Raw genomic sequence first — 26866 nt, forward strand, 5'->3', positions numbered from 1 at the left:
TAAATTCAAGTAATTTGCCCATGTTCATGCAGCTGGCCTGAGACAAAGCTGAAATCCAAATTCAAATTCTCTGCCTCTAAGACCAGCACTTCTTCCTTCTTCCCCGGTACTGATTGCTTGGTTTCTCTGATTATTTTGATGATAATGATGATTTATTTGTTTTTTTGGAGACAGGGTCTTGCTCTGTCACCCAGGCTGAAGTGCAGTGGCACAATCTTGGCTTACTGCAACCTCCACCTCCTGGGCTCAAGCAATCCTTACACCTCAGCCTCACAGGTAGCTGGGACCACAAGCGCATGCCACCACACATGGCTAATTTTTATATTTTTGGTAGAGATGGAATTTCACCATGTTGCCCAGGCTGGTGTCAAACTCCTGAGCTCAAGTGATCCACCCACTTTGGCCTTCCAAAGTGCTAGAATTACAGGCATCAGCCACTGCACCTGGCCTGATTATTTTCATTTGAAAGATGCCTTAACTATATAAGTCTTGCTATGTTATTATCTAATTCCTTTAGTGTTTTAATAGCTTCATTTTCAAATACTTCCTCCCAGTTGGTGGCTTATCTTTTTTATGATTTTAACTGCATCTTTCAAAAAGAAGTTCTTATTTTTATGTACTCTAATTTATCGTTTACCTTTTTTTGGTGGATTGCGCTTTTGGTGTTGTAGCTAAGAAATCTCTGTCTAACTCAAGATTACAAATATTTTCTCCTATATTTTCTACAAGTTTTATAATTCTAGCATTTACATTTTAGGTATATGATCCACTTTAAGTTCTGTGTATCTTATGAGGTGTGAAATGAAGTTCATTTTTAGCAAACAGATATCTAATTATTCCAACACCATTTGTTAAATGCCATTCTATCTCCACTGAATTGCCCTTGTACCATATATGTGTGGCTCTGTCAGTGGGCACTCTATCCTGTTCCATTGATCTGACTCTATGCTAATGCCACACTGTCGTGATTACTGTAGCTTTATAATGAATTGTAAAGTCAGGTAGTGTAAATCCTTTAACATTTTTTTTTCCTTTTTTCAAAGTGATCTTGGCTATTCTAGACCCTTTATCATTTCTTTAGCTTTTATTTATTCAGGGATACAGTTACAAAACAGAATTTAGAAATCTAAAAATAATTTAAAATTAAAAATTGCTAAAAATTGCTATATAAAAAGCTGTATGAAAACTGCCTATAATGTAGCTTCATCAGGAAGTGAGGCCCTCTGGGCACTGGATTCCATTTAGTTAATGTAAAATTGTTGCATATACCTTGCATGGATTGCCATTTTTTTCAGAAAAATTAAAGTATAATCATTTATTCCAGAATTGTATTGGACATGATTGCAATTTTCATTGATGTTTCAGAAAATCCCTTGGGCCCTAGAGTATCTTAGTCATTATAAACATAGTTGTCATTGTCCTAGTATTGTGGGGGAATTACTGATTAAAGGGAGTTAATTAGTTGTATTGCTGTCTACCATAGTTATTTACTCTACTTTTGATTTGCGGAATGCCTTTCTTCAAACATCTGAAGTGTTGTATTTGATAGTGATATGCAAAGCATTCTGGGTCTGTCTCTTCCAATAAAGCATATCCCTATTTACTTTAAGCTTGCTATCTGCTGGAGACAGTGAGGAGTGACTATTAATTAGGCGAATTTAGCTCTGATCTGTTAGCAATCAATGCCACTGTGTGATGTGGAGCAAATTACTTACCCTCTTTGGGTTTCATCATTTGTGAAATGAAAGGTTTGGGCTAGTTAACCCTGAGTGGCCCATTTGGCTCTAGATTTTTCTTACTCTTTTGTAGTGTTTTTATCCACTTAAAAATTATAACCCCTTTCAAAACTTTTAATGTCAAAAAGCTCTGTGATGAGTCAGAGGGGGAGCTTTCTCAGTCAGGTAGTAGTAGTTGTTTGATGCATCACAGATTGCCTAACACCACTGCATGACTCTACTTTTAACCGTGGCCAGCACTGAGCAATTAAGATGGCATTTATGGCTCCTGGTGCTGAGATATTTTGTGGCCCATGGAACTCCCATATTCTAAGGAAAAGAATTTCTTCTAATCCCAAGCAATTCCAAAGCTTCAGAATTCTCCTGAGTTGGCAGGTTAGATTTTCAAATGTATCTCCAAAGTAAGTGGTACTATTACTTGAAACCAAGAGGACTTCAAATATCTTCATTGTCGTTCTGACGCCAAAGCACAGCACAGCTACAATGATCATTGCTATACTAATAGAATAAGTAGCTTAGAGAGCCACTTTACTAGGAGATGCAGAATAGAGACCCAAATTAAAAATAGTATAAGAGAACATTTAGTGGGCACTTACTGTGTGCCAGGTGCTGTGCCAAGCACTTCATATGAATTATATTAGTTAATTCTCACAATAATATTGAAAACTAGGCATTATCATCTCCTTCTTACAAATGAGGACAGGATGCACAGTTTATGCTACTTGTCCAAGGTCACACAGTGGTAAGTGGTGGAGCTGGTCTTCAATCCGTATGTTTCAATCTAGAGTTTAAACTCTTAATGATGACATCAGAGACTAGCTAGCACATTTAAAGAGTAATTGCATATGTAGGATTACAGTGATCTAGACAAAGAATAACCCGTTCTGATGGGTCACTTTTGGGTAGACTTGATGGAAGAAAGAATTCACAGAAGATTTCTTGAAGAAATTGTTTTGAGATTTATTTTGAAACGAAGGATATAAATTGGCCTAGAGAGATGAGTTGGCACTGAGGAGATGGACTATATGAGGCCATGAAGACACAAATGAACAAATTTTGTGTTCAGGAAGCAACATAAAGACTTACGCAATGCAGAGTGATAGCCAGAAATAAAACTGATGTCATAGGGATGAAAATCCAAGAGGTTTCACTTTATTATAATAGGCACTGGAGATGCACTCTCAGTCTCAAGCAAGAAAGGGAACATAATTAAAATTGTCTTTGATTGTACAGTTTATCCTACAACTCATGTGGGATAAATATGAGCTTTGAGTGCATCAGGGAAGGTCAAAAGAAAATTTCTTAGCAAAACATATTTGATACTTAACAAATTATCTTCAGGAGTACCACATAGCTCACCTCACTAAGGCCCTATGGCCAAATAGTGCAATGACTGTGTATTTAGGCCTTTAAGAGACCTGAATACATATTTTACATAATTTTTGGAAATAAAGGTGACTAGTCCACCTCAGTTAAGCCACCAGCACATTCCTTTGGCCCATCAACACTGGTATTGTGTAGTGGACATAAAAGGAACACAGAAGGGTTATAGATTAAAGTCAGAGTTGGGCAAATAGAAATCTCTCAACAATATGTACTAAATTGAATTGAATTGAAGTCTGCTTTCAGATAGCAATGGCTGCTCCTGAGTGAGGGCTAATGTATTTGGTGAAGTATAGTTGGGTCCCTTCCATTATAAATCCACTAACGCTAACTTAATGTCTCTTCACATTTTCTAAAATGACTTTTCTCTCTCTCTCTCCCTCCATCTCCCTCTGTCTCTATCTGTCTTTCTCTCTCCAGTTCCAGAGACCTAATGACTTCTCACCCCCTTTCCGCTTTGGGACCGTGCCCAACGGCAGCACAGAGAGAAATATTCGCAATAACTATGCAGAAATGCATGCCTACATGGGAAAGTTCAACCAGAGGGGTGTAGATGATGCATTGCTCTCCCTGAAAACAGGGTAAGAACTGCTTCCAAGCTCAGAGTCCTTGATCTGTTTCTCACATTTATTAAGCATACTATTGAATCACATGCACTAGGTATACCATGGTTGGTATCATAAAATGTTAAAGAAGACTTCATTTGCTCTTTATGGATTTCCAAGTTAAATTTGATAGTATCACTTAGACCAGTGTACAAAGATTCCTATGCTATTACTTACTTCTATGTATTTTTTTTACAAATTATTTTCTAGTTGCACTAATGTAACCACGAAGTAAGAGTGAAATAAATGTAGAAGTAGGAAGGCAGAGTGAAGGCTAAGGTATTTGTGCCGTGTATGAAATAAAGACCTGTTGTCTAAGAGGTGAAAATTATGGTTCTGGTGTCTTATGGACAATGGAGAACTAAAAAGGGGAAAGTGTAAATGTTTTTAGATAATTAACAGTAAGAATGTGTTGACTGATCTCCAGTGCCAGCTTGTGTTAACATACTCTGTCCTCTAGGGAGTGTTTGTCCATTTATAGGAGTTCATGACCTACACATGTGTTGGCTTGCACAGTCCCAGCCAAACTGGTCCCTTTGTTCATTTGGCCTCCACAAGCTACAGTTATGGAAGATGATGGATAATGGAGCATTATAGATGTTGGGATTTGGAAGTCAAGGGGTCTTGTAGCTCATTTTCTTTGTTGTATGATGATTAAACAGCACTTGGACCTCCTCTCAATACCCTTGTAGCTCCAGGTCTGGAAAAGGCACCTAGATACATGGTTACGTAAAATACTGTTAGATTCTATGTTATCACCATAGATACGGTCACAAAAGATCTCAGAAGATGGGATTTGAGCTTGAAGGTAGGGCCACTTTGGGTATTCTGACCCCTGCTACACCCACCATTCTCATTCATATCAGGGCTTTGGTTTTTTGGTGTTCCCCTTTCTATAGGTTACCTAACAAAGTGACTTAACTAATAAAAATGACGGGAATAATGGTGTTGCTTTTCTTTCTTGCAGACCTCTCTATTGCCTGTACAGCTATATCTAAATTTCTTCCTCTACCTTTGATATGTTTAAATGTTGGTTTTAAATATTGATTCATGCCTTCCTGCCCCTATGCCTGGTCTTACTCCCTTTTTTATGTATTTCTCCCTTGCAAAGCACAATACATAAAATGAAGTTCTTTTATGTTTAGGAACTAAATGCTGTAATTTATTTGAGAGATCTGAATTCTTCTGTATTTTGCCTTCTCTTGTAGTTTCACTCATCTGCTCTTACACAAGCCTGTACTGCCACCACCGCAACCCCTCACCTCTATCCTTGTGCTGCACAACAGAATACTGGAAACTTCCTGACCACAAAAATAGCATTGCACATCTATTGAAACACAAACACCTACACTTATCCCCACTCCAGACTGTAATGAACTGAGAAATGAAAAATGTTATATAAATCTAACCCCATGCTATTTGTTGCTCATTGCGGTGGTTACTTTTCATTATTTCTGTTATTATTTTTATTGATCCCTTTTTACTCCTTCTTCCTTTCAGACACAGTTTATGAGTTGGCTTCAGGCCCAACTTACATTCTCATCATTCCCAGTGGGAAGAAAAGAACTCCTCCTTTCAACCCAAAAGCACATAAAGAACAGCCTGGGATTTAGGCTTTAGATTCTGGCAGAGTTCCAATTTAAACCTTACTTTGAACCAATTCTCCACATAGTTTTCTGGAACCCTACTGCTTCGTATTAATGGCCCCATAGGTAGTTTTGTTCTAAAATTCCTCCATTGGATTTGTTTGCTTTTTTCCTGTACAGGAAACTGGATGCCTTCATCTATGATGCAGCAGTGCTGAACTATATGGCAGGCAGAGATGAAGGCTGCAAGCTGGTGACCATTGGCAGTGGGAAGGTCTTTGCTTCCACTGGCTATGGCATTGCCATCCAAAAAGATTCTGGGTGGAAGCGCCAGGTGGACCTTGCTATCCTGCAGCTCTTTGGAGATGGTGAGTTCAAGAAAGGGAAAGTGCCCATTTTTCCTCTACTGATGGCCAGTCCAAAACATCAACCTTTTCCTTTCCTCCATTTATTTAACCTGTGCATTTCCAGAAAAGCATTTCACAGTATATTGTGTAGTTTTCAGGTATATATTAGTTTCTTATTGCTGCCATAACAAAGTGCCATGCACTGAGTGGCTTAAACAACAGAAATGTCTTGTCTCACAGTTCCAGAGAATAGACGTGTGAAATCACAGTGCCAGCAGGGGCAATCTCTTCTGGGGTCTGCAAGGGAGAATCTGTTTCATGCCTCTCCCATAGTATCTGGTGATTTGCTGATAATATCTGGTGGTTTGCTGATAATCTTTGGCATTCCTCATCTTGTAGAAGCATACCACCGATCTCTGATTCATGTTCACGTGGTGTTTTACCAGTGTGCATGTTTTCCCTCTGCACATGTCTGTGTCTGAATTTCCCTTTTTCTTAAGAATGACAGTCATATTAGATTAGGGGTTCACCCTACTCTGGGATGATCTCGGCTTCATTATGTTTGCAATGACTCTATTTCCAAATAAAGTCACATCCCAAGGTATTGGGGGTTAGGACTTCAACACATATATTTTTGGGGGATGGTATAACATCTTTCACCCCATAACGAGGTGAAAGATGGCAGGGAGAGGATTGAAGCAGTTTGTCAAGGAGGTATGTTTCTGGGTTGCAGGCTATAATCAAACCTTCAGGGATAAAGTAGGAGAACTGATATTAGATGTTTCATCCAGTCATCTCACATGTGGCCAAAATAATAGATGGAACTGTGGAAGGTCTCTGCTCTTTATGTGCCCAGAGGTAGGGCAGAGAAATAAACTTGCAGCCATCTAGTCATTCTTCCTGCTCTCCCATCTTGCTCTTTCAGCTGGAAGAGGCAGGGTTAGGGTCCTCAGAGGCAGACACCATCAGCTACTCCCCAGTATCATCCTGGCAGCAGACTGAGCTGCCAACTTGAGTTGAAAAAAATCTCATCTTCTGTTTCATTATATTCCTGTCTTCTGCATCCCTCTTCACTTTATTGTACAAAGAAACTACTCTTTCTGTTAGAATCACAGAAACTAACTCAGTTATGAATGAGCAGCCAGACCCTTCTTGGCTTCACCAGCCATCAGCCAAGTGGCTATCTCAATTATGTCTGCAGAAGGTTTGCCGTTAAGGATGAGATCAGAAGCAGGAGACCACAGGTGGATTTATAGAATCCAGGTGAAGTTGTCTGCTCCACTAGTTAGGAGAATCATAGTTTAATTTAAAAAAATAAGAGAAAAGTGGTTTGATTAACATTGGAAACAGGAGAATGTTTTAGCTGAAGTGTTACCAAGCCATTTTGGTGTAAGAGCTTCTGTAATTTTAGTGTAGCTGTCACTCAAAGGCAATAATGGAGACGATACCCATCAGAAAGAGATGATTTGCAAAAGTTGCCAAAACTTTAGTCAGATTATGCAAGCAAAGTTCAGTTTTTTAGCCAAACTAGAACTATTGGAATAGGCAATTTTCTCCGTGAGATTTTCAGAATTTTGCTTGTCTAGAACTAGATGCATTCTAGGGCACATGGTTTCTTTTACTTTCCTTTTGTCTGGGACCTCTTCCTACTTCCTAGCATCTGGTGAAGTGGAAAAAGGTCATTGAAATCTGACATGAATTAAAGCAATCAAAGCATGGTTAAACAATGTGTAAAGAAGGCAAGTCTGAATTTGGGAGTCTTATTTTATTCAAGCTTACTCCTCTTTGCTCTTTATTTTCTTCAACAAGAGATCAGTAAATCGGAGGGGCCCTAGGGAATCAATCAATCTCTCTGCCTCTCTCCTCCCTACCCAATCTGCTTTGCACAATTTTAAGGGCAATTCTCTGAATCACTCATTCGATTATGTTATTCCCCACTGTCTGTAATATTAAGTGCAGAATGCTGAATCTGATACTCTGGTCTTTAGCACTCTCACATCAATCTTTTTTATTCAGCTTCTTTTGCCTACTGTGTCTTTTTCTGTTTGAACTATTCTGTATGCCTTTCCTTAAACAAGCCTTGTGTGTTCCCACCGACCATACTATTCCTGCTGCCTGGAGTGCCTTTTTGTACAATGTAAATTAAAATTCATCCATCCAGCATGCCCACTTCCAACTCCTACTTACTTCACGAAAAACCACTGGCCATGCTATCCACAGAATTACCGTCACCACTTTGAACTCTTGTTACCTGCAGACAGCTTGTCATTGTGATTATTTATATGCCAATTTATACAGGCTAGATAATGGAGAGTGGGAGCAACGTCTCATGTGTTCATAGCACCTGCAGTACTCACATGAAGTTTTTATTGAATGCTTACTGAGTACGTTGATGAATTAATATGTAATGGCATTAATAAGATTACTATTAACTTTTTTCATTTCCTTTTTGTCTCCTTGTCTCTTATCCTTTCATGTATCTTTCTCTTTCTTGCTCAATACCCCTCTTTTTCCCTTTTCTCTACTCCTTTCCTGTCTCCTCTTTTTATCTGTTTTCCTTCTCTGTCCTTTCCCCAGGGGAGATGGAAGAACTGGAAGCTCTCTGGCTCACTGGCATTTGTCACAATGAGAAGAATGAGGTCATGAGCAGCCAGCTGGACATTGACAACATGGCAGGGGTCTTCTACATGTTGGGGGCGGCCATGGCTCTCAGCCTCATCACCTTCATCTGCGAACACCTTTTCTATTGGCAGTTCCGACATTGCTTTATGGGTGTCTGTTCTGGCAAGCCTGGCATGGTCTTCTCCATCAGCAGAGTAAGTGTTTTGATTTAAATGCCTAGAGCTTGTTAGGGACAGCTTAGCCTAGCACTGTGCAAAGCAGAGAGACCCAAGAGGACACTATTTCCACCCCCATGTTGCTCAAGCAAGAAACCACATCATGTATGTTTTCTCAGGAGTTTGTGTGATGTGATTGCAAGTGGCTCAGAAAAGTGGGTGATACTATATTTCCTTCAAGAAACAGCTTTCTGTGTGGGATTTGGGCATTTGGTTCTCTACGGGAACTGACAGATCTGTCAAAATGGAAAATTTGGCTTTTTACCAAATGCCTTTCATCACCATTAGTTGGTTCTGTATAAACTCTATTAACTATCTAATCCTTTAAAAATGTACATTTCTGTTTAAATAATTATATGTAACATATCTCTCTTATTTTAACATACAAAGGTGTATTATTAGTTGTTTCACTCTATGTTTTAACCGTGTGTTGGTTATGGAGAGTTAAAGAGCTTAACAGAACCTTCAGAAATAAGCTCTGACTCATAAGAAATTTACATTCCAGAAACTTCCCTAGTTGGAGCAAGAGTGAAAACTCTTAGGTCATTCTTTATTTAGGTCTCCTCTTCATTCCTAGTCCAAAATGAGACACTAGGAAGACAGTTTTGTGTATGAGCAGAAGGTCACAGGGAGAAGTTTATTAAAAAGTGAGCTTCTTTTGATTTTGTTAATAAAGTGGAGAGACTAATTCATGAGAATGAATGAAGGTCTAGGTTCCAGATATGGCCAACTTTGACTCAAACGGAGTTTTGTATTAATGAGAAAATTGATTTCTTATTAAATTATTTCATGTTTTCATCTTTTTCCTATAGTATTTTACTGATAGAGAACAATTTCTCCGTTTCCTCTCTGGCTGTGAGTTAATTCAGGCCATCGAGTGAGCTCAGAACAGGAGGATGGAACTTGGGGGTGGTGATGATCCCTGAGCCATGTTGCTTCCCTGGTAGCCCTTCCCTAAGATCTCAGATAGGGGAACGCCAGAAGCCATGGGAGCTGGTGATCTGTAATAAAAACCCCATTTATGATGCTTTGACATGATCAATGCCTCTATAGAGGAAAAAAGGCTTGGAATTTTCTCTTGACCTTAATCAGGAAGAGTTAGAAGAACTGGGAAAGTGGAACAACCTTACCTTGAAGATCTTCCATCTTGCTGATGCCCTGTGGGACAATGAGACTTACCTTGTCTAAACCTTTCTTCTTTCCCATTTGGCTACGATTCTTCTAATCCTCTCCCCTCTCATTCCCATCCACTGAGACAACTTACCTTTCCAAATTAGTCCCATTTGTTGTAATGACACAATTCAAACAACCTCTTTTCAAATACTTTCCCTAGCCAGGGAGAAAAGTTCCAAGTTTGTCCACCTTTCCAGGCAGGGAGCAAGATGTGAGCAGGCGGTTGGCTTGACTTTAGAATCAAACATACTGAGCCCTCCAGGAACCCAGCCCATTGCCTCTCCTGCAGTGTCCTTCAAAGCCCTGTACAAGAAGCTGTACACAGGGAGCTCTCGATCAATACTAATTTGTTAAGATGTTAATTATTGATGATAATATTGAGTGAGAAAGTATAAGAAGGAAAACAGGCGCTAAAGAGAGAATAAATGAGAGAATTCAACAAGGGAGTTATTTATTCCTATTTAGTACTGGCTGTTTGTCCCAATTCTTCCCTCCCACAGTGTAGAGCACAGCAGGAGAAAAATCCTTCATTGACCCCAGGGCTTCCTAATTCTCTCTTTCTGTGAATTTTGTTCATGCTTGGCTCAAGAAGAGAATTGAAGAGAATTGCTCAGCTGTTATTTGGTGACCGAAATTCTAAAACCTGCTTAAAATTTGTCAGAGCTGGAAAACAGTGGCAATTGTGAGCTACTGAGCTCCCCTGTGCTTTACTGTCAGCCAGGTATGGCCAGCCATGGCAGAGCAACCTCAGCATCCATAGAGCATGGCCATTTATTTCCAGAAGACTGACAATATTTTTTGCTATGGGTTGATATCATGGCCTCATTTTTAAGATGTGAAAATCTAGGCATAGAAAACCACGGTACGTCAACTGTGAAGTTGAGGCAAAAATGCCATATCCTATGATTCCAGTCCCTTTGCTCAAGTTACTGGGTGTGACCATGCCCCCTCTCTGATGGCCAGGTCACTGACCTCGTCTCATGACATGACAGTCACCAAATTCAGGGGTATAAATTAGACAAGCTTCTAGCCACATCTAGCAGTATATCAGACTATTCGCTTCATGCTTTCCCTGATTTTTTCTTATCCAGTTGGGGCAATTATTGGTGGGAGAGTGTTTTTTTGTGGTCATTTCTAGCCTCTCTGGAGATCTAACCTGTCCCCACGTTCTTGCTTCAGGGCATCTACAGCTGCATCCATGGGGTGGCGATCGAGGAGCGCCAATCCGTAATGAACTCCCCCACCGCAACCATGAACAACACACACTCCAACATCCTGCGCCTGCTGCGCACAGCCAAGAACATGGCTAACCTGTCTGGTGTGAACGGCTCCCCGCAGAGCGCCCTGGACTTCATCCGACGGGAGTCATCTGTCTATGACATCTCGGAGCATCGCCGCAGCTTCACACATTCTGACTGCAAATCCTACAACAACCCGCCCTGTGAGGAGAACCTCTTCAGTGACTACATCAGTGAGGTGGAGAGAACGTTCGGGAACCTGCAGCTGAAGGACAGCAACGTGTACCAAGATCACTACCACCATCACCACCGGCCCCATAGCATCGGCAGTGCCAGCTCCATCGATGGCCTCTACGACTGTGACAACCCACCCTTCACCACCCAGTCCAGGTCCATCAGCAAGAAGCCCCTGGACATCGGCCTCCCCTCCTCCAAGCACAGCCAGCTCAGTGACCTGTACGGCAAATTCTCCTTCAAGAGCGACCGCTACAGTGGCCACGATGACTTGATCCGCTCCGATGTCTCTGACATCTCAACCCACACCGTCACCTACGGGAACATCGAGGGCAATGCCGCCAAGAGGCGTAAGCAGCAATATAAGGACAGCCTGAAGAAGCGGCCCGCCTCGGCCAAGTCCCGCAGGGAGTTTGACGAGATCGAGCTGGCCTACCGTCGCCGACCGCCCCGCTCCCCTGACCACAAGCGCTACTTCAGGGACAAGGAAGGGCTACGGGACTTCTACCTGGACCAGTTCCGAACAAAGGAGAACTCACCCCACTGGGAGCACGTGGACCTGACTGACATCTACAAGGAGCGGAGTGACGACTTTAAGCGCGACTCGGTCAGCGGAGGAGGGCCCTGTACCAACAGGTCCCACATCAAGCACGGGGCAGGTGACAAACACGGCGTGGTCAGTGGGGTACCTGCACCGTGGGAGAAGAACCTGACCAACGTGGAGTGGGAGGACCGGTCCGGGGGCAACTTCTGCCGCAGCTGTCCCTCCAAGCTGCACAACTACTCCACGACGGTGACGGGTCAGAACTCGGGCAGGCAGGCGTGCATCCGGTGCGAGGCTTGCAAGAAAGCAGGCAACCTGTATGACATCAGCGAGGACAACTCCCTGCAGGAACTGGACCAGCCGGCTGCCCCGGTGGCGGTGACCTCAAACGCCTCCACCACTAAGTATCCTCAGAGCCCGACTAATTCCAAGGCCCAGAAGAAGACCCGGAACAAACTGCGCCGGCAGCACTCCTACGACACCTTCGTGGACCTGCAGAAGGAAGAAGCCGCCCTGGCCCCGCGCAGCGTAAGCCTGAAAGACAAGGGCCGATTCATGGATGGGAGCCCCTACGCCCACATGTTTGAGATGTCAGCTGGCGAGAGCACCTTTGCCAACAACAAGTCCTCAGTGCCCACTGCCGGACATCACCACCACAACAACCCCGGCGGCGGCTACATGCTCAGCAAGTCGCTCTACCCTGACCGGGTCACGCAAAACCCTTTCATCCCCACTTTTGGGGACGACCAGTGCTTGCTCCATGGCAGCAAATCCTACTTCTTCAGGCAGCCCACGGTGGCGGGGGCGTCGAAAGCCAGGCCGGACTTCCGGGCCCTTGTCACCAACAAGCCGGTGGTCTCGGCCCTTCATGGGGCCGTGCCAGCCCGTTTCCAGAAGGACATCTGTATAGGGAACCAGTCCAACCCCTGTGTGCCTAACAACAAAAACCCCAGGGCTTTCAATGGCTCCAGCAATGGGCATGTTTATGAGAAACTTTCTAGTATTGAGTCTGATGTCTGAGTGAGGGAACAGAGAGGTTAAGGTGGGTACGGGAGGGTAAGGCTGTGGGTCGTGTGATGCGCATGTCACGGAGGGTGACGGGGGTGAACTTGGTTCCCATTTGCTCCTTTCTTGTTGTTTTAATTTATTTATGGGATCCTGGAGTTCTGGTTCCTACTGAGGGCAACCCCGGTGACCAGCACCATCTCCCCTCCTTTTCACAGTTCTCTCCTTCTTCCACCCCTATCAGCCATTCCTGTTCCCATGAGATGATGCCATGGGCCCTCTCAGCAGGGGAGGGTAGAGCGGAGAAAGGAAGGGCTGCATGCGAGCTTCCTCCTGGTGTGGAAGAGCTCCTTGACATCCTCTTTGAGTGAAGCCAGGAGAACCAAAAAGAGGCTATGTGAGCACAAAGGTAGCTTTTCCCAAAACTGATCTTTTCATTTAGGTGAGAAGCAAAAGCATCTACGTGAGACCATTTAGCACACTGCTTGTGAAAAGAAAGAGGTTCTGGCTAAATTCATGCTGCTTAGATGACATCTGTCTAGGAATCGTGTGCCAAGCAGAGGTTGGGAGGCCATGTGTGTTTATATATAAGCCAAAAAATGCTTGCTTCAACCCCATGAGACTCCATAGTGGTGGTGAACAGGAACAAAAGGTCATTGGTGGCGGAGCGGATTCTTGAACAAACTGGAAAGTACGTTATGATAGTGTCCCACAGTGCCTTGGAGGCAAGAGCAGGTGGATTGTGCATGCATGTGTGTTCATGCACACTTGCACCCACATGTAGTCGGGTGCCTCAAGAGAAGGCAAACCTTGACTCTTTCTGTTGTTTCTTTCAATATCCCCAAGCAGTGTGATTGTTTGGCTTATATACAGACAGAGATGGCCATGTGTTACCTGAATTTTGGCTGTGTCTCCCTTCATCCTTCTTGAATAAGGAGAATGAAAATTCTTGATAAAGAAGAATCCGTGGTCTAGACAAAAAAAAGATGGTGAGCAATCCTGCAAGAGCAAGGTACAAAAACAAGTCCTCAGTGGTTGGCAATTTTTTCAACCAGTTTGAACCAAGAACCTTCCAGGAAGGCTAAAGGGAAACAGAATTTTCACAGCCACGATTCTTTTGCCCACACTTGAGAGCAAAAGATTCTACAAAGCTCTTTTGAGTATTTAGACTGTCGACTGGCCAAAGTTTGGGGAGGAGCAAAGCCACCTTTGAAGAAGTAAGGAGTTGTGTATGGTAGGGTAAGTGAGAGAGGGGGATGTTTCCAATGCTTTGATCCCTTCTTACTTAACCTGAAGCTAGAAGAGCAGGCTTCTTCCCCCAAAACTGATTACAACTGCTGTGGAGCAGACAGTTAAGAGAAATGAACTTGACAATTAAGAGAAATGAGCTGCACTCCATGAGTGTAGCTCAGGAGGTACGAAGAGAGGGGAAGAGACTTGGCAATGGGAGAGGGGGGCAGAGAGGGATCCTCCACAACCTCTTTGGGCCTGGCTCCCTGGGAATGTGACTTGAGCCCAGAGTGAACACTCTTGGTAGAAGCCCTTCCACCTTCCTGCAACACCTTGTTTCCCTCTCAGATTGTACCACTGAGGAATTAAAAAAAAAAGATATACATGTATAAAACTCCAGGGATGAGGGTACCGGCAGACATGATGCTCCCTTCACTTAACATTGGAAAATTGAGAAGGGAAATGAATATGTGTCACGGCCGGTCCTGAAACTTGGGGTAGGGCTATTCTATGGGTCAGTTCCACTGTCCTGCCATCCTTCCCTACACAGGGTGGCATGCAGAGAGCCCCAGGTCTGTGTGGAAGCTTGACTACAGGATCGCCATGTTGCACACAGGACACATAAACCAGAAAGGTGCTCATCCTCCTCTGGAAGGAAGCTGCCATGTCTCTTCAAGTCACTCCCTCCAGGGCTGCTCTTCGCCCCTATTCGCCCTTACTCGCGACCCTTCCTCATCCCATCCTTGACTGCTATCCCCGACCCTCCTCCTTGATTTTTACCTCAGTATCTTTCATTTTAAAGCCAACTGAAGGCCTTGTAAAGCTTTGTTTTCTTTCTAAAATGAACATGGGGGCAAGGGGCTGAACCTCTCACAGATTTGGAGAGAGGGGCACGGAGTGCTTTACCTTAGATAACAGGAAAGACTGAGAGAGGACAGAGGGCGTGAGGCACCTCCAGGAGGAAGAAGGTGAAGGGCCACGTAAACACCGCTTCGCCCTGACTCTGTCCAGGGGTCAGGGACTCATCCCCTCATCTTCCTCTTACCTCACCCCTTTCAAACAAAAAACCAAACCAACTAACCTAGCGAACAGCAATCTAGAACCAAGGGAGCTCTTTCAGTCTCCGCTGGCAACAGAAATCAAGACGGTGTTTATTTCATATGTAAATATTTTGTTTTCTAATTAATTTTGTATAGATAAAGTGTTCTCTTGTGAGTATTCAGGGTGTTGGGCTGGAGGGAGTGGGGTGGGGATGGGAATGAGAGGGAAAAAGTGTTTTGTTATGGGTTTTCATTTTCCACTGGGGGAATTGTTTTGTATGGCTTTTGCTTCAGGGTGTCTGGAAAAAGTGAATGCCCATGGAGGCCACTATGGTGAAAAAGCCAGGGGAAAGTAATTTGTGTCCATTCCCACCCCCCAGAAAACCAGTCTTCTTACTGATTTGTGAGAAATGTTCATGCACTTTGGCCAGGGCTTTACATAGGGTTCAGTTTGGCTCTACGCAAACCCCAGGTCTGACTCCTATCCTTCTAGGTAGACCCTAGGTTACCGCATAACATGCAGACAGGCTGGTGGCACCATATTTCCTCTGTCAGTACCTAGGGTAGGAAAGATTCCCAAAAGGGCTTAAACAGAATTAAGGTCAAATTAACTTCCCGTTCTTGGTGTGACTGAAAGGTTTCAGGAAGCTCAATCCTGAGAAATCTCCCAGTGGCCTCCTCTGATGCTGAAACAATCATCTCAGTCATCTGAGTCTTTTCTTCCTTAGGACCTGGGCGCTGACTCACTCCCTGCCCCACCTCCACCCTCAGAAATCAGCCTGGCAAACACACCTGGAAAAATCTCCACTAACTACTTTTTGAAGCATGTGATATCTGGTTATCACATAACCAGAGAGGTAGTGCTGGATATGTGTCTTACAAATTTGCATGCTTTTCTAGAAAAGATGATGGGATCCACTAAAAACTCAGTGGTGAGATGATTCCCTTAGCAAGATTGCTGAAGTTAGGTTTAGAGGTGGGAGGATGGGTATGTGAGCAATGGTGCCAATAGTGGCCCTTTATTTGCCTTGTCCTCATTACTGCCATCAGGAAGGTGCTACTGGCCTTGAGCCAGGTGTTCATAATCTGGCCTTTGGTTAACCAATCGAACTTCTTTTCCTAGACTGTTGGTTTTGTGGAGGTTGGCAGCCTCTCTCTATCACAGGTTAAAATTTCCAAATCCATTTACCCAGTATATTCACTACATTTTTTCCTATCCTCCCATCATGAAAGCTGTTAGCTGGATAATTTTATTTTTCTAAACTCCTTATTTGGCCCCAATTGGTCACTTTTCTTCAACTGGATATTTGCACTGGGACTAAGTTACTCATGGTCTGCTCAAGAAAGCGTAAAGAAAGGAAGGCTGGGCATTGTTAAAATCTAGATGTTACTTAATTCCAGAATAACAAGCAAGTAAAATGCATGAGAAATAATTCAGCTATAAGCCCAATCTATATCACAGATGGGTATGAAACAACACCCAATCCATCCAAAACTGTGAGATTCCGCAGATACCCTCAGGAGTACCTAATATTCCCATGTTCTTCAGAATCCATGCTTTCTCTCTTTGCACCCTCTACCATTCCCTTCCATTGCAGAAGTGGTTGGTGAGTGTGGTCCTGTATGAACTCCTTTCAGTGGCAATGCTTAAATCTCAGCATTTCCACTGACAATAATCTGACTCTTGAATTTGCCTGAGTCGAGAATGTGCACACCTTTCAAAGTGATGCATGTACAGTGGACTTTGTTATTTCAAAATCTGTCACTGTGTATCCTCAGCCAGAACTTGGGAAACATCCTTCGTGTGTATTCCCCTGCACTGGCCACAGCCATGTTGTGATTGAGGGGAAAATCCCAAATGATTCCATTAAATGTTGCTGGTGTCAGTAGTGCCAAAAACGCATGTATGACGTGATACAGTAGGAGTCATCTATACAGTTAAGTGACTATCACCCACCCGGTCTTCCGTGGCCATTGGGAGTTGCCCAAGGGAGAATTCTCTGCAGAGTGCTGGTCACCTGCACATGTCACTAAGAGCTAGGTTTCTTCGGTTCATTTTTTTTTTCCGTTGTTTTTTAGTTAGTTCAAGATTTAGAGACAGAATAACCAGATTGGTTGGGCAATAAGCTTTTGGAAAAACTATTCCAGAACTCACTTTATTCTTTTAATAATCATCTCTCTAAAAAGGCCCTGTCATTGCTTGACACCCTGTGAATGTCTGTTTTCGTATGTTGGGAATGATTCAGATGTGTGCATAAATGATGTCACCGCAGTGATGTTGATGAATGCATTCAGCATTTCCAGGGATTGTGGCCATTCCTTATGTGCTCTCTGAGCCCAAAGCCATATAGGAAACATATGCTCAGTAGGCTGCTGCACACTACAGCAGAGCTTTTGCTTTCTTCACTTGGGCGTCAGAGATTTTTCCTGTTTAAGGAGCTCTTCATGGAGGAGAAGCAGCTGAAGGTGAATAGTCACACCGGGATGGGTCTGGCCTTACTCATGCTGTGTGGTCCATGGTGTGTTGAAGGTCCTGAAAAGGTCTTTTTCATTTCCCACCCCTCTCCAACTACTGCCTTCCCACACAGATTTGTTGCTTTAGTGCTGAGCTGAGCTGCCTGTCATTCAAATGAAAGTAATCCCAGGAAAGGTGACATATTAAGCCATATTAGGGATTTATACATTTAATCACCTAATTTACATTAGGAATCTCACTCCTTTTCCTGGGAATAAGTTATGATACAAGAGAAGAGGAAGGGAGCAGAGAGCACTGAGAGCAATAGAGTAGGGAACAAGGATGCAGGTTCTAGATGGCAAAGACATTTAAACCATATTTTATCCTCCACCTGCTTTAAGGCTCATGTGACACCTAAATAGGACTCCTGGTTAGGAATTATTTTCAATACACAATCACGTGAGTGTATAATTTATGAATTTCTAAATTCAGTATCTTGAGGGCAGGTTGAGAACTATGATTCTTTCTATAGAAAATGGAAAAGTGATGCTTCTCCTCCATTACATGTTACTGAGTAGGCAGCTAGAAAAATCAAATTGAATTTATGATACAATAAAAGTTACTGTCATTGTCTGGTCTCTGTCCCAGTTTAAATAATCTTCCAATTAGTTGAGTTGGTCTATATCCTATACTTTCCACCTCCATGGGGGGTGCCCTGTTATCTGGTAAAAGAGCCACTTATGACCTCAGGTGCTACTTAACCTGGGGGGCAACTGTTTCTTAGGCCTATCAGATGTTTGGGATGACACTAAAATGCAGATTAGTCAGTCTGAGAATGTCTAATATTGATCTGGATCTAGGATTCTATTCTAGTTTGGGGGGGTTCCAGTATTGTATAAAATCATAGGATATCTGAGAACATCCCACCCTCAACTCATTCCAACCACATTGATTCAGTCACACAGGGGCCCTGTGAGTTATATGACTCAGAAGAGACAGCCTATCTATTCCCACGACAAAGGCCCCCACCCAGAACCTTAAATTGAAAGCCAGTGCTGCTACTTTTATGCCTTGGAGAGATCTGTGAAGTTTAGGGCTTCTCATTTACAATATTGAAGCAAGAAAAAAGAATTTTGTTCAGAGTAATGGGTTACAATAGCAGTACTGGGAATAAGTGGGGAAAGTTAGAAATCTTCCACATTTCTCTCTGCGTCTCTCAGAGCTCCGCACAGTGAGTTTCTGGAGCTGCTTCATGCTTTGAATATAATTGCTGGGGTGATTATGTGGGTAAGGGCTCCTGAAAGAACTGAAGGTGAAAAGCAGAGTAGATGAGTAGAATTCCTCAGAGCCTTGGCACTCTGGTGTGTTGAGTCTGTGTTTTGGCAAAGGTAAGAGAACTCAATGCAAGAATAAAGGTACAATTAAAAAGCACAACACTAAGCCCAATTTAAACTGTTATTTTAAAGATTGGGTTTCCACACTTTAAACCTAAACTCCTTTATCTGTAATTATTTTAGTGTTGTGATTTAAGGGGTGGAGCAGGTTCTAGTACTATGCAGGAGAAAAAAATAAAAGCTCTCTGGTTAAATATGTGAGTTTAATTAAACCAACGTCTATTGTGCACGTACTATGTCCCTAGGCTAGTTCTGTGAATGATATAAAAGGTTTCAAAATGGAGTATATTGTACTCACGTACAATATATGAATGCCTAAGTACAAAATATGTAAATTTATAAATAGGTATACATACATTTGTATGATTGTACATGCAAGTTTAATATTTTCTAGTTTCAGGGTAGGAGTCAAAGATATCCATTATGTTATCTGAAAAAACATTGCAGAGATTCAACTTCCCATGTCATGGCCAGGCCTGGACTTCTTTCAAAATTATTACACCTCCCAGAGCTAAATTCTGGGGTTTCCTCTCTAACACAACCTTGCCTTTTCTATATCTTCCTTCCTTCAAGACCCCTCTGTGGTTCTGGTCCATAAATCCATCTGGCCTCGTTGACTTCCCTCTTTGATCCAACCCTGTATTTATCCACATTAGCAATATTCTTACTGGCAATTCCTTTTTCCTCTTGCCACCTCACTACACCAACCATGCTCAGCTAACTGCACCCCAGCCCCTTGTCATTCACTGCATTTCCAGGAAGAGAAAGTCTTAAACCTATGCTGAAGAGCACAAAATCAATCAATTTAACCTCGCCTGAACCCTACTCACTTGGACAACTTTTTAAATTCTCCAATGTTGACTCAGTGTCACATTCTGTTTGTTAAATTTGTTTTATTTTCCTTTCATGTTCATGTCCTGTCTTTCAACAGGCCATCTTTCCTACTGTGTTCGCAAGAAAATCTGATTATTGAATCCTCACCTATGCTGTCCTCTCTGCCTTTAGATTTCTCTTGTCTTTCACACATCTTCCCCATCCTTTCTCCCAACAGAGTGCTCCTCTTCCCTATGCTCTGACCTCTTCTGAGGTGCTCTCCAGCCAACTGTACTTCTCTCTTTTGCATCTTTAATTCCTTCCACACATCTACCTGCAACTATCTCAAAAAAACCAATCCTACAACTATCTCTAAAGACAAATCTTTCAATCCAATTTGACTCTTGAATTTCTGTCCTATCTGTGTTTATCTTTTCACTTCCCAGCTTCTCAAAAGAGTAGTCTTTCTTTCTCCACTTCCTCACCTTATGCTCATGGCTTCATCAATGGGCTACATCCTACCACTCTTTTGAAACTACTCTCCAATGCAGTGCTTGCTACAGAAGTCAATAGCCTTTCTTTACTTTCCCTGCTCATCAGCCTCATTGACAATTACCATTGGGAGGCAATGCATTCTGGTTTCAATCTTAGTTTGCTGGTCCTGTTACCTCATTGGTTCCTGCTCTTCCTCTTATCTCCTGAGCATTGACTTGCCATGGTATTTTGAGCTTGACCCTCCTCTCCTTATTTTCATGCTCTGTAGCAATCTTTCTGACTTCAATAACTCTTTGAATGAAGATGAATCCCAAATCTTCACTTTTAGCTCCTACCTTTTGCTTTTCCTTAATACACATACTTCCAGTCACCTTCTGACTCAACTTCATCTTGACTCAAATATCCAAAACCATTGCTGCAAACCAACATAATCACCAAGTTCCTCCTTTATGTTTAATGGTATCACCATGTCTTCTGTCACCAAACTCAAGCTTCTCGGGCACTTTTGCCTCCTGTTTTCTTCATCCTGCATATCTAAAAATTTGAAAAGCCTACTAATTCTTCCCCCTAAGGTTTCCAGTCTTCCCTTTTCATTCAGACCCTTCCTTCTACTCTGGATTATTTCAGAATCTTTTAGCATTGTTCCAGTATTTTATATTTGAATCTACTCTTATCAGTACTCAACTTCCTAAATATAAATCAGATGTCATTCTTCAGATCAAGAAACAACCTTCAGTGGGCTTCACTTGCCATAGTCTGCCAGCAGTAACTTGTTACTTGACGGTGTGTGCCCCATAATCCAGACAAGCTGAATCACATTTGTTTCCACTTCCCCTACCAGCTTGTTTTACCCATTTGTGTCTTCCCTTAAACTGCTCCCTTTGCCCAAAATACTCTCCTTCCTATCTCCCCTTTCACTCCCTTCCTGAATAATATCCATTCCCTCTATATAAGTCTTCAAAGAGCAGAACAACTTCATGTTCCATCCAGAAAATAATTTTAGACATTTTATGAATGCCCATAACACTTTCATTGTATCTCCCTAGTGGCAGCTATCATGGGACATCTTATTTCATAGGTATTTGGTTATACATCTTATCTCTCCTGCTACAGCATAAGCTCCCTGTGTTCAGGGCCATGTATTTTTAAATCTTTTCATCTTCTGTAGCACTAAACAGAGTGCCTTGTATATGAAAGGCATTAGTAAATATTTGATATTATTATGAATTATAATTGAGGAGGAGTCACTATTTTGTCCATTTGTATCTGCAGTAGCACCTAAGGATAAATCCCCCCAGTTTCTCTATATATATCTGCACACACAATCACATGTATATGCTACATGTATACAGATTTCAAATGAAATCTGGATTTTTCTAAGTGCTTTGTCCTTTGAAGTTGTTTTGGACTGTTTTATGGTTAGGAAAGTGTACTTGGAACACTACATGATACTCAAACAAGTGACAGAGGGAGAAACTATGAAGGATATTGATCAAATTTTAGGTATCAGCTTTTCAGATGCTTTGGGTAGAGCTTGTATCCAGACACTTTACTACCAAGACTGAGTCTCTAACAACCTGATCCATGCTGGGACTGATCTGTGATCCAATATTTAGCTTGTTTTTTTAACACTTGCAACAAAGAACCTTGTCACAGTTCTGGCTCACTAATCACACAGCCTTGTAGACCCCAGGTGGTGGTCCAATAGGACCAGTGTATTTCACTACACGCTACTTCCACATTTGTGGCCTTGGGTGAACTGTCCATGCTGGTCACCACCTTGTCTTTATATTTCTTTCCTGAGCTCTGTGGCTTCTCACCCTTTCTGAGGCTTTGTCTACAGGGTCACTTCTCCCAAAGGGAGGATAAGAGTTGAGGTAATTGAACACTTTACCTCTTATCTATATATTTCCAATGAAAGTAAGTTTGGATTTGAATGAGCTGGCTCAGAGAGAATTCTAGTCTCTAAACTACTCCTTTCTCTGTAAATATAAAGGGATTCATTACCTCAGGGGGAGACAACATCACTTCTGACCTTATGGCCCTCCCTTATCCTCTGGTCCCTGTATTCTTGAAGCCCTGTTTATCCTTCCTCCTCCTCTCTTGGCTCTACTTAGCAGTAGCCAGTGTCAGTCTGTGTCCCTCTGAAGAAACTCTTGGAGCTGGTACTGTCCTTTCACTTCAGCTGCTCTGGTAACCGATAATGTTTCCTTTCCTTCTCCTGGCCAACCTTCTTTATAAATCTCATTATGCCATTGGCCATGAATTATTCCCCTTTGGGAGGCATCTTCTGCCACTGTGTGCTAATTTAAAGCATACTATAGAGAACTGAACTCAAATAAGTTATAGGCAGTGACAAGTCCCTTTTTTAAAAAAGTGAATGAAGTCCATTCTTCATTGAGACAGGAGTGGGTAGGACAATTATTATCGGCAAGGTAGGGCAAAACTTGTGACAACTTGGGAGATACCTAGTGAAAATTAAAATATAAGTCTAGAGAGATAATTTTGCTTTTCAAAACTCCTATTGGGTCTAGATATTCTTGCTCCTGAAAATGAGAATAGTTAATATTTTAGAGCAAACCCCATTTCATTATACTATGAGACTTTTTTTTAGCTGATGAAACAATCTGGTAAACAGCTGGTGGGAGGGTAGGAAGACAGCCATCCTCATGAAGGATGGTCATGAATCTCATTTGGGCCAGTGAATGGACCAAAATTCTAGGCATTTTAGCAATGAAGTGTTCATGTCAATTATTTTGCCTCCAAATACCCATAAAAGGAAAGGGAGGATCTGAGGAAGGAAAAGAACAGGAAGTCTACATTGGAGCTTCCCTTTGTGTCACCAATAAAGCCAGGAGCTGACATGTGAGGCTCATGGTTCCCCCTTGGTTACTGGCTTCAATGATAGCTTCGGAAAGCAGGGAACCTTGAAAGAGCAAGGACCAAAGATGAGATGAGTGAGGAACCTGAATGTAACCCTATCTGTGAGGTCCTGATATCCACAGGGAGCCTGGCCCCATGTCATTCCTGCCCAGGCCCTTCAGACTATAGCACCCAAGGAGCCCTTGATCATCACCCTGGGCAGAGGGAGTGACTCATCACACCACCCTTACCCAAAGAATTTAGGCCACCAGGCTGTGACTCCCTCTGTCCCCCTTACAGTAAGAGACTCACAGTCTCTGAAATCTGACAGGAGAACAGCGTCAGGGGAAAAGGCCTGAGAATGTGAATTTGCTGAGCTGTCTGCTCCTCTACGATAAGTACATTACCCATTTCCAGAGGGGATTTTTTTTTTCAAAATGAAGCAAAACATGCCTGCCTAAAACTTCAGCCCTATTCAGAACAGTCTTGCAGTTAACTGTCATTGTCACATTTTAATTATAATTGATTTTCTTTTGAAATCAATGGCTATTTTAATGCTCCCTTTAGCCATGACATAAGAACCCTCTGCAAACCAGAGTCCTGGCCACTAGGTTGCCTCTGGCTGTGTTATTCTCTCAGTAGTTCATACATTGCTCTCAGATATTCACCTGAACAGCACAACTACACAGAATTTGACCTCTTTGCCATGAGCATTCTGATGCCTATGCACCTCCCTAATGCACAGAATCTTAATAGATCCAAATTTCCAATGCCAATCATGTTATGGTAGATGAAAGTGTTCATTTAGAATGGGATAAACAGACATAATTTATGCAGTCAGTGTTTTCTCTTTTGCTCTATCTGGCTGGTGGATCACTGATCCCTCGAGGTTTGACAGAAATATTCAGGCTTCATGTGAAGGCAGCATTTTTTTGTAATGGAAGAACCTAGTTATCCTCTTCACTGTCCCGTTTTACCCTATGGAATCCATGTGGCCATCTAAGGTCCTGTTGATGGATTGGTAGTAAGAGGATGGAGAAGCAGAAGCCAGTCCCCCGAGAACAGACAGTCCTGTTGCTTAGATACATGCATATTCACACATGTGCCCACATTTCTTCTTGGAAACATCATGAGCAGAGGTGGAGATATCTGTTCTCAATGGGAGGAATAGGGGTAAGTTCCTTGACAATAGGGATTCTCAAGGAATAGGGATAAATGCCTTCGGGGATTCAATAATTTATCTGTTCTCTCTCTCTCTCCTGGGGTCAGGATCAAGAAAAATATCAAGATTTCACCTAGGCAGGAAGCAAGGAGAATAGCAAAGCATCCAGGCAGAACTCTTGCTGAGAAAAACATGAAGTAGTAAAATCACCCTTTTTTGACACAAATGCATTTGGAAGTCAATGAGAGCACTTACAGCTCTGTTTCCCTTCATAAACTTTTCATCTCTTGCATTCTTTACTTCTCTTTCTCAATTTATTCATCTTGAGGTATTCTTATCCTAAGGTGGCTCTGAGCAGCCCACCCTCAAAACACAAACAATGTTAGGATGAGAAGTTGAGTGAGCACAGAGCTCGAACATGTGCGTGGTACTGAATGTTTCCAAACTCGAGCCCAATCAGTCTAGCACAGTCAATCCCACTGCATTTTAATGACTAGGATGGGGCCTGCTGTACATAGCTGGACATCTTGGATTACAGAAAAGAGGCTTTGTGTGAAGTCAGCATTTTGTTTGTGATGGAGAAACCTAGTTATCCTGCTAACTGTCCTATTTTACCTGGTGGAATCCATAAGGTCCTGTTGATGCGTTGGTTCTAAGAGAATGGAGAAGCATAAGTCATTCTACCGAGAACAGACAGTCTTGTTGCTTAGATACATACATATTCTTTATGTCAGGATTCCTCCTGAGACTCTTGCACACCTTCAGTGATCAGGGCATTCACTTTGGTTATTTCTTGGTAACAGGCACAAGAAATGGGTCACATAGAAATCTGAAGAGTCATTTCTTGAGCATTTTTAGCTTAATCCCATGTAAAGATGCACTGAGCTCCTGCAGTTCTAGCTGCCTCTTCTCCCCTCCTTGGGGAATGGTGGAGTTTCTAGAGTCACCAGCAACCCATTAGACTCCACCACGCTTAGCCTATGGTAGATTCTGAGTAAATCACAGTAGTTGGTATGTGAATACAAGAGAATTTACCATAACCATTTCTCCAAATAACCTCCTTTGACTTGGAAATAGGATCATCTTTCAGTTTTACAGATGAGAAGTCAAAGCATGACAAAATTAGATAATTAGCCAAAAGTAAGATTATACAGAAAATTCTTGACAGAATCAAAACTTGACCGAACCAAAACTTGTCCAAATTTCTAACTCAGCGAGTAATGCTGCCTGAATTGTCTGTCCCCACTGTAGGTTTTCAGCGCTGAAAACCTACAGTCACAAAAATCTAGGCAGCTGATTTAGCCAGATCTTTTCTATGAAATTTCCCTTTGCAGACACACACACACACACACACACACACTGCACATACATCTACAGAGACAAGTCAAAAAGAGCAAGAAGAAAGCAAAAATTTGAAAATCAGAAAGGATAGAGAGGTTTCCACAGTGAAGAAAACTTGGTCAAATAAAAATGTTTTCGAATTCTATGGGGTAAGATATTGTGAATAATTTTTTTATTATTAAAAATTTTTTATGTAGCATGTAATCCACACAAATAAAAAGCTCAAGAAAAAACTGGGACAGAGGATTTCTTCCAGAGTGCTACATGGGAAAAGGGCCTTCAGGAACGTGTGCAGGGGAGTCATGATACTCCAAAGGTGTCAGTAGTTTTTGTCAGCCCACAGTGAGCAGGGCAGCCTCGAGGGAGAGCCCCTTACATCCTCTTCTGGGCACCTCTGTCTAATTCTTAAAGTTCAAACATACAAGCCTGATTCTAGGATTAAGGCATGAGTTAGTTCTGAACAGAAAAATATAAGGCAGTTCACATACACAATGAATTCTTGAAGAAAGAACCAATAGCCCCCAGACCCATAATAAATCATTACTGCCTGCCTAAATCCTGAGGAAAGGGAAGCATGGGTGCTCCAAAGACTAGTCCCCTGAGAATACTTATGAGACCTTGATTTTGTCACACGGTTGCAATGGTGATTTATTAAGCACCCGCAGATCAGAGAATCTTGCAACAACCTTCTCTTGCAACCCACCTGTTCACTTATGAATGATATCAAGCTCAGGAAATAATCCATCTTTCCAAAGATTTTAGTTTGCGCTGCAGAAGAAATTTTGGCTCACGTACACAGCATTATGCTTATACCAAAAACAGTGAAAGAGCTCTAGTGTCCTGCTTAACACAGAGTAACTATTTTTTTAAAAATTTTATCAGTCCTTCTTAGCCCTAGAGGGAAGATAGGAGAGGAGGTAGGAAGATGGAAAAGTCCTTAGACGAATGACTGAGGAGTCTACTATGCCATCAACTTCACAATGTGCTGATCCCCGGAGCCTGGTTCAGGAGGCTGGTTTTAGATGATTGGAGGAAATGGAGGAGCTTTCATTCTCATGCATGAAGATGGAGGGAGGAGGTGGGCACTAGACTAATTTTTTAAGCTAAAAAAAAAAAAATCAAGCCTATTACAAAATCTCGTTTTTCCTTTGTCCTTTTGCCTCCCAATAATTCACATAAAATCATGTTATCATAGTAAGCTAAGACAGAGGGGCAGTAGCTATTCTACCTTGACTTCGTGGTGACTTCATCTTTTTCACAAGTGTCATTACAGATACCTGGATCATCATGATCCTTAACAACAGGTCACGGGGCCAACAGCTGATGAGTATTTGGAGCATCTTATTCCCCCAAAATGACCATTCCCTGCCTCCTGCTACACCCATA

The 26866-nt window shown here is 42.3% G+C and overlaps 1 protein-coding gene across 3 annotated transcripts in view; it reads left to right on the plus strand.

The window, feature by feature from the left end:
- Window positions 1-26598, plus strand: part of GRIN2B (glutamate ionotropic receptor NMDA type subunit 2B) — a 431506-nt gene extending 404908 nt beyond the window's left edge. For all 3 annotated transcript variants that reach the window (XM_017945683.3, XM_003906037.5, XM_021922065.2), the window contains 4 exons: window positions 3540-3700; window positions 5491-5678; window positions 8235-8473; window positions 10847-26598. In XM_017945683.3, coding sequence (XP_017801172.1) covers window positions 3540-3700; window positions 5491-5678; window positions 8235-8473; window positions 10847-12703 — 2445 coding nt within the window. In that variant the 3' untranslated portion in view covers window positions 12704-26598. The remainder of the gene's footprint in view (window positions 1-3539; window positions 3701-5490; window positions 5679-8234; window positions 8474-10846) is intronic.
- Window positions 26599-26866: the final 268 nt, after the last annotated feature.

Source organism: Papio anubis, unplaced genomic scaffold, assembly GCF_008728515.1.
Source record: "Papio anubis isolate 15944 unplaced genomic scaffold, Panubis1.0 scaffold42, whole genome shotgun sequence".
In the NCBI taxonomy this organism is placed as follows: Eukaryota; Metazoa; Chordata; class Mammalia; order Primates; family Cercopithecidae; genus Papio; species Papio anubis.